Genomic DNA, 12,597 nt, shown 5'->3' on the forward strand with positions numbered 1-12,597 from the left:
AATTCCCTGGCGCTGATTTCAATCATGAAATGTGGAATGAAAAACAATATTCACCGTGAATAGCTCCGTTGCTATGGAAACGTTTCTGCCATCAACAAATAATGAAGCCTTCGCTTGAAAATTTCACAACAATTTTCTCAACGCTGCAGATGAAGTACAATTTCCTTCGGCAATGAGTTCCAATTTTGATGACGACATTTACGGCGGCTTTAGTGGAGTTACCAATAAACTGTTCAACTACGACGCGAAAGAAGATCAAGCGTTCCAGAATGCGGTCCGCACGTCCAGCTACGGCAAGAAGGCTACCACGCCCAAGTTCTTCTGGAACGGGGACAAGCTCGGTTCGGCCGAACCGACCACCGCAATGGCACGACCCTCCACCGCGATCCGGCCAGTCGGCTACTCGTCCCACAACTCCAAACTGTTCGACCCACTCAACCAGGCGGCGAAGAAGATCGTGGTGATGGAAAACCGCAAGGAGGAAACGCCCGAACAGCGGTACAAAAACCTGGAGACAAAGATCTACGCCCTGCTGGAGGAATCGATCGTGGCCAGTACGGGCGGCAAGCCGGACATGGCGACCAGCCTGGCGAAGGCGAAGGAGGCGTCCTCGCTCGACCGGACGCTGCTGCGGATGCGCGACCAGGACGGTGGCACCTACACGCACAACTTCGATCTGACGTTTTTCGTGCTGTTCAATCTGGCCAATGTGTACGCGAAGAACGAGATGTACATCGAGGCGCTGAACACGTACACGCTGATGACGAAGAACAAGATGTTCCCGAACGTTAATCGGCTGAAGATCAACATGGGCAACATTTACTTCCAGCTCGGGCTGTACACGAAGGCGATCAAGATGTACCGGATGGCGCTGGACCAGGTGCCGGGCAATCAGAAGGAGTTGCGGCTGAAGATAACGCACAATATTGGCATACTGTTTATCCGGATGGGCCAGTACTCGGATGCGGCGACCAGCTTCGAGTTTATCATGTCGGAGAAGGGCGATCTGAAGACGGGGCTGCATCTGATCCTGTGCTACTACGCGCTGGGCGATGTGGAGAAGATCAAGCACGCGTTTCAGCTGCTGCTGGACATCCAGATCGATTACAACGAGGAGGAGAAAGCGTTCCAGGCGAATGTAAGTGCAGGAGCGTGGGGTCTTGCTGGGATATCAGCACTATTTCACTATCTATTTCCCACAGTCAAATCCTGCGTACGAGTACATCAATGAGATGATCAAGTCGGACGAGCTGCATAGCTACGAGCGCAAGCTGCGTCATCTGGCGGAGAAGAACATCCTGATCTCGGCGAACCTCATTTCTACGATCATTGACGATTACTTCAACGATGGGTACAGTTGGTGCGTGGAAACGATCAAGAACTCGTACTTTTCGTCGTTGGCAACCGATCTGGAGCTGAAGAAGGCAGTCATATACCTAAAGCAGGACGACTTTCAGCAAGCGATCGATACGCTGAAGTACTTTGAAAAGAAGGAATCCAACATTGCGATCAATGCGGCCATTAATTTGAGCTTCATTTACATACTGGTAAGGGGAATGGTTCAGTCTGAAGCACACGAAGCACACTGATGATCCTCTTCCTCTCTTTACTTTTCTACAGAAAAAAGACGTAGCCGCGGCGGAAAACTATGCCGAGGCGGCGAAAAAGATCGACAGCTACTGCCCGGCCGCGTTCATCAACAGCGGCGTCTGCTGCTACATGAGGGCGGACTACGAAACGGCCAAGCTGATGTTTACCAGCGCGCTCGGCATCGATTCCACCTCGTTCGAGGCACTGTACAACATGGGGCTGATCTTCAAGCAGCTGGGCGACCACAACAGTGCGCTGATCTACTTCCGCAAGCTCATCTCGAGCCTGGGGCACGAGCAGCACCCGGAGGTGCTGTACCAGATCGCCAGCCTGTACGACGCGCTCGGCGATGTCGGTACGGCTCTGGAGTACTACCTGCAGCTGCTCAGCCTGGTGCAGCAGGACCACCGCATCATCCAGAAGATTGGCGAGCTGTACGAGGCGGACGGGGAGCGGCAGCAGGCGTACCACTATCACCACGAATCGTACCGCATCTATCCGATTGAGGCGACCGTCGTCAACTGGCTCTGCTCGCACTACATCGAGCTGCAGGTGGTCGAGAAGGCGATCGGGTTTTACGAGAAGGCCGTGCTGCGCAATCCGCTCGATCCGTACTATCTGCTGCGCATTGCTGGGTGCTATCGGCGCATTGGCAATCAGCAACGGTCGATGGCACTGTTCCGCATGATACACGAGATTTATCCGGACAATACGGACTGCTTGCGGGCGCTGATGCATCTGGCCCAGTCGCAGGGCAATGGGGAGCTGTACGAGCGGTACAGCGGGGAGCTGCAGAAGCTGGAGAAGCAGAAGGAGGTTCGACAGAGGATTGGTACCTCGCGGCCGACCAACTCGGGCAGTGAGTATGGCAGTGGGGTTTGTTTTTTTTTGCTGAAGGACGAGGTACAGAGTGTTGACGTAATCTTTAAACCTTGGGATAAGTGATGGGAAAAATGAAGTTTTCCTCGGAATCGATAGCGGAATCGGTTTCGGAATCGAAATTGGCTCTGGAATTGGTTTCGGAATCGGAATCATCTCCGAAATTGGCTCCGGAATCATAATCGGTTCCGGAATCGAAGTCTGCTCTGAAATCAGAATTAGCTCCCATATCAGAATCGGCTTCGAAATCGGAATCAGTTTCGGCATCTCCATAAGAAGAGACGTTTGGATTATTGATGGGAAAGATGAAGTTTTCGTCAGAATCGATTCCGGTAGGCTCCGAACCTACGATCCGGAATCGATTCCAGAACGGATCGTAGGTCCGGAATCGATTACGGAAACGGCTTGATAGTTGGCTCTGGAATCGGAATCGGGTCCGGAATCGAAATCGGAGTTGGGGTTGGTATCTCCATAAGAATCGGCGTTTGGGTCCAATCATACTACTTATTGATAGCCGCAAAGAATCCAAATGTACTAGTCCAAACAATCCATTCTCATAGAGATTCCCGGACTGATTTCGCCACTAAAACTTCTTATTTCTATTCAAGAACTGATTCTCATTCCGGAGCTAATCCCAATTATGGAGTTAATTCTTATTCCGTTTCCGGAGCAAATAACGATTCGACTCCGGAATCCGGAATCAATTCCAGAATCTCCGAAAATGGCTCGAGCATCGGCTCCGGTATTGATTCCGAACACGTAATCGGAATCGGGTAGCTCCGATTTCGAGCTCTCACCACTACTTCGGATGTTACAAAAGTATTTGTAATGTATTTCCACTAACCAATCCTCCTCCCTTTACATTCACTTTAGGTTCCCGTATGTCTAGCGGCGATTACAGTGTACGTTCCGCCGGCCATGAAGGCTATCAACCGCCCGGCACCGGTACGGGTTCGGCCCACTCGTCCGCCGGCCTACCGTCCAAGAGTGCGGACGTTTCGCCCGAGTACAGCAACAACTTTACGCCGCACGCCGGCTACGGCTATGCGGATCCGCTCGGCCCACCGCAGGAGCGTCCACGTACCGGGGTGCGCAAGAATCTCACCTTCGACGATGAGTCGGACGAAGAAATTAATACGATCGATCTGCTGCCCGCTTAATCATGATGGGCTGGTAATCCTTTATTGCTGGCTTTTGCTTTTGTTTGTAACTCTTAGAACAAGTTTTGAACACTCCATGCCGCTCATAAATAGTGATGGTTATTTTAAAAATAATAATATAAAAAACAGACATACAGTTAAACCTAATCATGGTATCACGACGTTAAGCTGCCCCCATCGTGGGATCCACTTCCGACAGGAATGCAAACCAATCCCCAAACAGTGCCCGTTCCTCAGCCGACTGGAGCGTTTTTAGCTGCTGTTCGATCAAAAGCAGGTACTTGATGTCATCACGGTACTCCAGCACCAGGTCGGTGCTGATGGCTATGCCTCGGAAAATCATCCGCTCGTCGTCCACGGCTTTCGGCACGACAATGCGTGCCCCGTCGGCGGGTACACTCTCATCCGAAGGGGAGACACTGCAGCCACCACCCTGCGCTGGACGGGTCATAATTTCCCGGAAGTAGGCCGGCAGCTGGTGCATATCACAGTACGCCCGAAGCCCGGTCAGCAGCAGCTCAACGTACTGCTGCTGATGCATTTCGGTAGCTTTCGGGCGCGTTCGGTGCGCATTTAGCACCGGATAGTGGTTGGGTTCGGTTTGCTGGGCGCCGCCCGCTTCCGCCGGCTCTTGGTCGCTACACTCTAGCCAGCAGCGCTCGTGCAGCTGCTTAAAGAAGCAGCGCACATTGGACAGGCGTGCGCCACGGTAAAGCTTCTGCAGCAGGTGCTCGGACAGGCGCAACCGCAGGAAAGGCGAACGCAGGTTACGGATTGTCCGGAGCGCGAGCGTCACACTGAAGTAGCCGGACGTTTCGAGCGTTTTCCACAGCTGGCGGGCGTAGTGCTGGCTGTTGTCTTTGGCACACGGGTACTCGATCTGGCCGTCGCTGTGCTGAAACTCGCTCAGGTTCACTGCCACCGTGAGAAGGTTCAGCAGGCGCTAAAAAGGGGAGATTGTGTTTGAATATCTTACTGTTTAAATTCATTTTCACTTGCTTACCGATACGACAGCGATGTCCTCTTGCGGGTACTGAAGCGCATTCATGTTGATAAACATTTGGAAAAGCTTTTTGACGAACAGATTCACGCTGCCGTAGTCTCCGTTCCAGACGAGCTGCGCCACCAGCGGATTGCGCGTGGGATTGCAAAGATTATGTTGCGTTCTGGTCGGATTGCTGTTTCGAGGGGCGGGGAAAAAGATCCAATCAAATCGTTAATATATTAATCGCTTTACACATGCTTGTCATCCGTCTTACCGCAGCATCCACATGGCAAAGTCCATCTCGAGCAGCTTGACCAACACGCGCAGCACCGCAAACAACCGCTGGAAGCGTTCCGGGCGCGCCAGCCGATCAAAATCGTAACACATCCGGTTGGTCAGCATCCACGTGTTGTAGTTGTACATCATCGCATCATCACCATCATCCTCCGCTTCGGACGTTCGACGACGGGTCGTGCCCTTTTTCGAACCGGCTGCAACGCGCCGATTGCCTGCCCCTTCTTCCTGGTGCGTCTCAATGTCACGCTCGATCAGATGCAGCACGTTCCGGAACAGTCCCTCGCGCTGATCGCACCGCCCAAAGCACGCTGCATCGAGCCGACCCATCACGATCCGCTGATAGGTCGGCCGCAAATCCCACCGACACGGTGGGAAGTGTTCCAGGCACGTTTCCAGCGCCTCGCCCGTTCCGTCCACTATCTCCGCCACACCGTAATCTACCCGCAGCTCCTCCGAGGGACGGTTGAACGTAAGCATCAGCTGTAGCCCCGCCACAAACAGTTCCGCATCGATAAACTCCTGCCGCAGGATCGCTTGGTTTACGAACTCGACGAACTGATCCGGCCGATGCTCGAGCAGCTGGTCGTGCGTGCTCAGCTGCCGCAACGAGCCGACGCACTTTGCCCGCGGGCTGCGCTTGTTCGCGTGACGCTGGGCACAGTCGGTGATGCCGTGGACGCAGCGCGGCACATAGTCCAGCGCTAGCCGCTGGCATACGTCGAAGTAGTTCCTGCCCAGCACGAGCAGCAGCTTTTCGAACGGCACCAGCTCGGGCTGGGATGGGGCGGCAGCAGCAGCCATCGCGAACGGTGGTGATGCGCTGCAGGGAAGATTGTTGATGGGGTCGGATTTTCGCTTCTTTTTCGCTGGTGGATCACCACCCGCACCCGCCGCTTCCTCGACGGTTGACATTCCGATCGTGTTGGTAATGTTTCGCAGTTTGTCTTTCGCGCTACTTCGCGAACTGTTTCGGTGCGCAGCTTCAGTTTGTGCGCGTGATTTGCTTGCGGACCGAGAAGCGTTGCGCGTGATACGTTTTACAGTGGACATTTTCTATTAGGTTGTTTTTAACAAGCATAGCACCGGCACAACACAAACTATTTGATACACAACACAAAGCGTCGCGCTTGATTCGATTTCAACAGAACACGGACATCGCGCGCAGTGTGGCCAGATTATTTTGGCGGTTTTCGGTAGGAGCACCAACATTTTATCTGTAGTTTTCGGTAGGTTAACCGTAGAGTTGGCAACCAGATTTACACACGTAAGTTGGCCACCGGCATACCCGGGTATTCCACACGTTTTGATGCAAAAAATTAACGATTTTCATAGGTAAACAATGCTTTCTATATTTTAATGCTGTAAGCAAGTAATGCCGACCATATATTCTCTTCTATTTCATTTATTCATTAAGTTTTTTCATTTTATTATAAAAATTACGGTCAAATTGAAATTTGGAATTGCTTGAATTAGAATCAAAAATAAGCACAATACGAAAAAAGGAAGAAGAGAAAATGTATGGAATACCCGGGAATGCTGGTTGCCAACTTACGTGGTAAAGTTTAAAAAAAATCAAAATAAAATACTTACAGGCTGTTTAAAATTACAATTTATGCACCAAAAAATCATAAATTAAAAGTTGGGAGGCTACGGAAAATTTCAGGTCAATAAAAGCAATGAATCAAAAGTTATTGCAGTTCGAAGTTGAAAAAAATACCCGGGTATCCGGTTGCCATCTTAAAGGTTAAAAAAGAAGTGTTAAGCGGTTGGAGGGGGGGGGGGGGGTGCTAATGCGCAAAATGAATGTTCCATCTCACGAGAATATGCATCCTTTATCTAGGATATGGATTAAATTTGGTTCAGCGGTTACACAAATGAAGGTCTTTCTGAAGTGTTGATCTGAAAATTGTATTATGAATTGTAAGCCAAAGAAGGACTAAGAAGCACATTTTCTTCTCAGTGGTGGTAAGTTCTTTTACTCGGGGCTCCAAGCGACCGCTTAGGGCCGCAGCAGTGCTCCATTGGATACGTGTTGCCATTTGACTTTCGCTGGATTATTTAGATTGATCTGATTGTTTGGCTGAGTTTTATACAGTAGAACGTCGATTATCCGGGCAGCTCGGGACCGGACGGTTGCCGGTTAATCGATTTGCACGGATAATGGTCCAAGAAATGTCAAATTCATATAAAAATTATAAAATCCACTAGTTTTATGATTAATTCACCTTGAATTAATCGATTAATCGTTAGTAGAATATTATTTTAATCAATAACTATAGGTTTAACAGCTGTTCATGAACAAAAATGAATTTCGAAAATTCCACTAGACACTACAAAGCTGCACAACAAACTGGTTGCCCACTTGACTATGGCTGCAAATGTTCGCCGTACGTTTGAACAGCTGTCACATGTATGCGCACGGTTAAGCCGCCCGCCGGTTAACCCGCCCCCGGATAATCGACGTTCTACTGTAGTTCAATGCTCTGGTCACTTTGCCCACAAGTCAAGGCGAGCTTTTTGGCGGCCACCGTCGCAAAACTGTCGCAAAACGTCAAAACCGACGTAACAAATACTTAAACACGACGTCGCCAGCAGAGTGACCAGATTATTTTTGCGCTTTTCGGTAGGCGCATCAAAATTTTATCGGTAGTTTTCGGTACGAGTTACCCGGCGCTCTAGCACCAATCGAACACGACATCGAACATGAAAAATGTATGGGATTTGACATGTTTGTCTTGTTTGTTTGTTTGTGTCTGACAGTGCACCTCCATATGATTATACCCAAATAGCCAGCTCGTACTTTATAGCTGATTTAGGGCTGTTTAACGAAAAATCGTTCCGATGTCGTACTTTGTGGCTGATTAAGAGACAGACGGTACTTTGCGGAACTATGGAGCTTTTTAACAGGCACATGGTACTTTTTGGAACTTTGCGGCTGATTAGCACTTTGTGTAGGGTTCATGGTGGAACTTGAAGGCTTGTTAAGAAAGGGTACTGAACTTGGTGGAACTTATAGCTTTTTAATGCATGACATCGGTTCAAGGTGGATCATGTCAAAGTGTCAAAGACGGACGCCGGCAATAATCTCATTGCTGCTGCACAAGTTAGATTCGTTAATTGAAGAATGAATATTGAGTGAAGTGATTGTGAATTATCAGTAAATTGTGTAAAATTTTGTGTAATTCACCAATACAAAGGATTTAAAAATATACACATGTGTTTAAACGAAACAAATCTTGTTGTTTATTTCATCGATGACGCTTGCTTGAAAATAAAACACAAAGAAAAATAATCCCTGGCATCGTGGCATAAGGAAGCTGCTTAGGCGCTGTTTGAAAGACCCACATAGAACTTTGATGCTGTTTAACTACTGCAAAAGGCGAATTAGAGCAGCGATCTTTAGCGTGCCAAAATGAGCTGCTTAAGCAATTCTGGCTATTTGGGTATGGGTTTGTTCGAGTCGGATCTCGTGTTCGATTGCTGCCAGAGCGCAGCCTTAACCTTTAAGTTGGCAACCGGATACCCCCCAAGCGCCACAGATTAAGCTTAAACGACTGGAAAATTGAATATCCATATAAAAAAATGAAAGCTCCATAGCTTCATTGGTTTGATCAATAGATGGCGTATTACAACTCATCATTATATTGCTATCCTGTTCTTGCAATGTGTTTCGACAAGTTTCATCTTATCATGACCTATATAGCCTTATAACTTTCTGAGCAAAAATCTATGTGAATGGTCGTGTGGTCAGATACGTGGGTATCAACACCAACGACCATAACTCAATTCTCACTTGCTTCTTCAGTACTGGTGGTTTCCGTTGGAGTTTAGTAATTAAACAATTGTATCGCCGTTCTAGTTCTAGCGATGCATAACTTCAATGCGAAACCATACAACAGTACAGAGGAAATGAGAAAGCTCTCCTCCAAGCGATGAAGCTCAACTGGTTGGGGCATCCCACCAACAGAGAGCGCCACCAGCTTTTTTGCTATTTTTAGAATGAATGAGTCGTTTGCCGTCTGCTAAACGAAGTCTTTCTATATTCCGTTTAGGTAGAGAACTTGAGTCGTTTAGAAGCCGTTTAGTGGTCGTTTAGTGGATTTGTGGCACTTGGGCCGTGTATTTTTTTCAACTTCGAACTGCAATAACTTTTGATTCATTGCTTTTATGGACCTGAAATTTTCCGTAGCCTCCCAACTTTTAATTTATGATTTTTTGGTGCATAAGTTGTAATTTTCAACAGGCTTTAAGTATTTTATTTTGATTTTTTTTAAACTTTACCACGTAAGTTGGCAACCACCCAAATAGCCAGAATTGCTTAAGCAGCTCATTTTGGCACGCTAAAGATCGCTGCTCTAATTCGCCTTTTGCAGTAGATAAACAGCATCAAAGTTCTGTGTGGGTCTTTCAAACAGCGCCTAAGCAGCTTCCTTATGCCACGATTCCAGGGATTATTTTTCTGTGTGTTTTATTTTCAAGCAAGCGTCATCGATGAAATAAACAAAAAGATTTGTTTCGTTTAAACACATATGTATATTTTTAAAACTTTTGTATTGACGAATTACACAAAATTTTACACAATTTACTGATAATTCACAATCACTTCACTCAATATTCCTTCTTTAATTAACTTATCTAACTTGTACAGCAGCAATGAGATGATTGACGGCGTCTCTCTTTGACACTTTGACAAGATCCACCTTGTACCGATGCCATGCATTAAAAAGCTATAAAGTTCCACCAAGTTCGATACACACTCTTAACAAGCCTTCAAGTTCCACCATGAACCCTACACATAGTGCTAATCAGCCGCAAAGTTCCAAAGAGTACCATGTGCCTGTTAAAAAGCTCCATAGTTCCGCAAAGTACCGTCTGTCTCTTAATCAGCCACAAAGTACGACATCGGAACGATTTTTCGTTAAACAGCCCTAAATCAGCTATAAAGTACGAGCTGGCTATTTGGGCAGCATTCCCGGGTATTCCATACATTTTGTATGGAGAATGACGTTTCTCTTCTTCCTTTTTTCGTATTGTGCTTATTTTTGATTCAAATTCAAGCAATTCCAAATTTCAATTTGACCGTTATTTTTATAATAAAATGAAAAAACTTAATGAATATATGAAATAGAAGAGAATATATGGTCGGCATTACTTGCTTACAGCATTAAAATATAGAAAGCATTGTTTACCTATGAAAATCGTGTTTTTTTTACATCAAAACGTGTGGAATACCCGGGTATGCCGGTTGCCAACTTACGTGTGTAAATCTGGTTTCCAACTCTACGGTTAAACACGACGTCGCCAGCAGAGTGACCAGATTATTTTTGCGCTTTTCGGTAGGCGCATCAAAATTTTATCGGTAGTTTTCGGTACGAGTTAAAGATTGTTGAAGAAGAGCCATGAAGAGCAGCACGAGAAAATAACATCTTTCATTTATTTATAGGAGATAGTTTATATTTGGGTCATAGCGGTCACATGAGGCCTTCCTGAAGTGTCGATCTGAAAATTGTACTAGGGAATTTAACTCAACAAATGATTGGGACTGTCGCGGATTGTCAAACATAGAATCGATGGCATTATCGGTAGGTGGGAGATAGTCTCGACAGCGCAAAAGTGTTGTAATAAACCATGCAACATTTTTCAGGCTGTTCTTTCCGTTAAGGAGAGGGTGGTAGATTTGCAGAGAAAACGAAAGTGTGGTAAGCTTGTCTCCTTCGATCTTTCACATGCTTTTGATCGCATCAATAGAGACTTTCTCTTCAACAATATGCTCTCTTGGGGTTTCAATTCGGGGCTAGTGGGGCTTTTGAGAACAATTGGCGAACGGTCTACCTCCCGTATCCTTATGAATGGGATCCTCTCTCTTTCCTTTCCGATCCTTCGTTCCGTCCGTCAGGGAGATCCCCTTTCCATGCACCTTTTTATCCTCTACCTTCAACCCCTCATCACAAGATTAGAAGGTATTTGTTGCGATCAAGATGACCTGGTCAATGCATATGCCGACGACATCTCTGTGGACACAACATCTCCCGACAAAATCGAGCATGTGCGAATACTCTTTGAGACATTTGGCTGTATCTCTGGAGCCCGTCTCAACGTGCAGAAAACCACAGCGCTCGACATAGGACTGACCACACCATCAAGGATATCTGTTCCATGGCTGCATACCGTGGAAAGATTGCGTCTGCTCGGTATATTATTTTCTAATAATATCCGTGACGATATGGGACACAATTGGGATGTCGTGATCCACCATTTCGCCTCGTTAGTTTGGCTGCGTCGCATGAGGAATTTAAACATCGTGCAAAAAGTGCTACTTTTGAACACGTTTCTACTCCCCAAGCTATGGTACGTGGCTTCAATATGTGGTGCTCGAGCATTAGACACGGCTAGAGTCTACAGCATAATTTAGGAGGATTTCTTTGGCATGGCAATGGAGGAATCCGAGTTCCACTGCAGCAACTGGCTTTACCACAGAAGCGAGGTGGACTGAACCTGCATATACCAGGAGTTACTGTATATGCCCTCTTGACAAACTGATACCAAACAGAGTGAAGCTCCCTTAAAAACAGCGAGCAAAATTGCAAAACTTTTCGAAGATGTTTTTGCGAAAATCGCAAAACTTTTTGCGAAAATAGCAGAAGTGTTTGCGAAAATCGCAGAAGTTTTTGCGAAAATCGCAAACTTTTTTCGAAATTCGCTGAAGTTTTCTCGCTGAATCGCTGAATCGAAGAAGTCGCAAAATTTTCGAAGAAGTTTTTGGTAAAATCGTAGAAGTTTTTGCGAAAATCGCAGAAGTTTTTCGGAAAATCGCAAAACTTTTTGCGAAAATTGCAAAAAATTTCGAAGAAAATTTTGCAAAAATCGAAAATTTTCGAAAAATCAAAAAAATCGAAAAATCGCAAAACTTTGTGCGAAAATCGCAAAACTTTTTGCGAAAATCGCAGAAGTTTTTGCGAAAATCGCAGAAGTTTTTGCGAAAATCGCAGAAGTTTTTGCGAAAATCGCAAACATTTTGCGAAAATCGCAGAAGTTTTTGCGAAAATCGCAGAAGTGTTTGCGAAAATCGCAGAAGTTTTTTGCGAAAATCGCAGAAGTTTTTGCGAAAATCGCAGAAGTTTTTGCGAAAATCGCAGAAGTTTTTGCGAAAATCGCAGAAGTTTTTGCAAAAATCGCAGAAGTTTTTGCGAAAATCGCAGAAGTGTTTGCGAAAATCGCAGAAGTTTTTTTGCGAAAATCGCAGAAGTTTTTGCGAAAATCGCAGAAGTTTTTGCGAAAATCGCAGAAGTTTTTGCGAAAATCGCAGAAGTTTTTGCGAAAATCTTTTTGCAAAAATCGCAAAACTTTTTACGAAAATTGCAGAAGTTTTTACGAAAATCGCAGAAGTTTTTGCGAAAATCGCAGAATTTTTTTGCGTAAATCGCAGAAGTTTTTGCGAAAATCGCAGAAGTGTTTGCGAAAATCGCAGAAGTTTTTGCGAAAATCGCAGAAGTTTTTGCGAAAATCGCAGAAGTTTTTGCGAAAATCGCAGAAGTTTTTGCGAAATCGCAGAAGTTTTTGCGAAAATCGCAGAAGTTTTTGCGAAAATCGCAGAAGTTTTTTGCGAAAATCGCAGAAGTGTTTGCGAAAATCGCAGAAGTTTTTGCGAAAATCGCAGAAGTTTTTGCGAAAATCGCAGAAGTTTTT

General features: G+C 46.1%; 2 protein-coding genes across 2 annotated transcripts; one reads left to right on the forward strand and one right to left on the reverse strand.

The window, feature by feature from the left end:
• The first annotated feature begins 126 nt into the window (after window positions 1-126).
• Window positions 127-3,633, forward strand: LOC121593899 (intraflagellar transport protein 88 homolog). Its single transcript, XM_041916659.1, has 4 exons — window positions 127-1,138; window positions 1,203-1,547; window positions 1,621-2,449; window positions 3,343-3,633. The coding sequence occupies exons 1-4, from the start codon at window positions 173-175 to the stop codon at window positions 3,627-3,629; spliced, it is 2,427 nt and encodes an 808-aa protein (XP_041772593.1). The 5' UTR covers window positions 127-172; the 3' UTR covers window positions 3,630-3,633.
• Window positions 3,634-3,646: 13 nt separating this feature from the next.
• LOC121593900 lies at window positions 3,647-6,085 on the reverse strand. The gene is made up of 3 exons (XM_041916660.1): window positions 4,889-6,085; window positions 4,633-4,807; window positions 3,647-4,572 (listed from the first exon to the last, which is right to left on the reverse strand). Exons 1-3 carry the CDS (start codon window positions 5,959-5,961, stop codon window positions 3,793-3,795), a joined length of 2,028 nt encoding a protein of 675 aa, XP_041772594.1. The 5' UTR covers window positions 5,962-6,085; the 3' UTR covers window positions 3,647-3,792.
• Between the last annotated feature and the right edge of the window lie 6,512 nt (window positions 6,086-12,597).

This window comes from Anopheles merus, chromosome 2L (genome assembly GCF_017562075.2).
Source record: "Anopheles merus strain MAF chromosome 2L, AmerM5.1, whole genome shotgun sequence".
Taxonomy (NCBI): Eukaryota; Metazoa; Arthropoda; class Insecta; order Diptera; family Culicidae; genus Anopheles; species Anopheles merus.

What these genes read in the sequence shown, in the direction of transcription:
- LOC121593899 (XM_041916659.1), top strand. Translation starts at nt 173, where the DNA reads ATGAGTTCCAATTTTGATGACGACATTTACGGCGGCTTTAGTGGAGTT. An exon ending in AGAAAGCGTTCCAGGCGAAT is followed by an intron (nt 1,139 to 1,202) that starts GTAAGTGCAGGA and finishes TATTTCCCACAG; the next exon opens with TCAAATCCTGCGTACGAGTA. An exon ending in TGAGCTTCATTTACATACTG is followed by an intron (nt 1,548 to 1,620) that starts GTAAGGGGAATG and finishes ACTTTTCTACAG; the next exon opens with AAAAAAGACGTAGCCGCGGC.
- LOC121593900 (XM_041916660.1), bottom strand. Translation starts at nt 5,961, where the DNA reads ATGTCCACTGTAAAACGTATCACGCGCAACGCTTCTCGGTCCGCAAGC. An exon ending in TTTGCCATGTGGATGCTGCG is followed by an intron (nt 4,808 to 4,888) that starts GTAAGACGGATG and finishes CCCTCGAAACAG; the next exon opens with CAATCCGACCAGAACGCAAC. An exon ending in AGGACATCGCTGTCGTATCG is followed by an intron (nt 4,573 to 4,632) that starts GTAAGCAAGTGA and finishes TCCCCTTTTTAG; the next exon opens with CGCCTGCTGAACCTTCTCAC.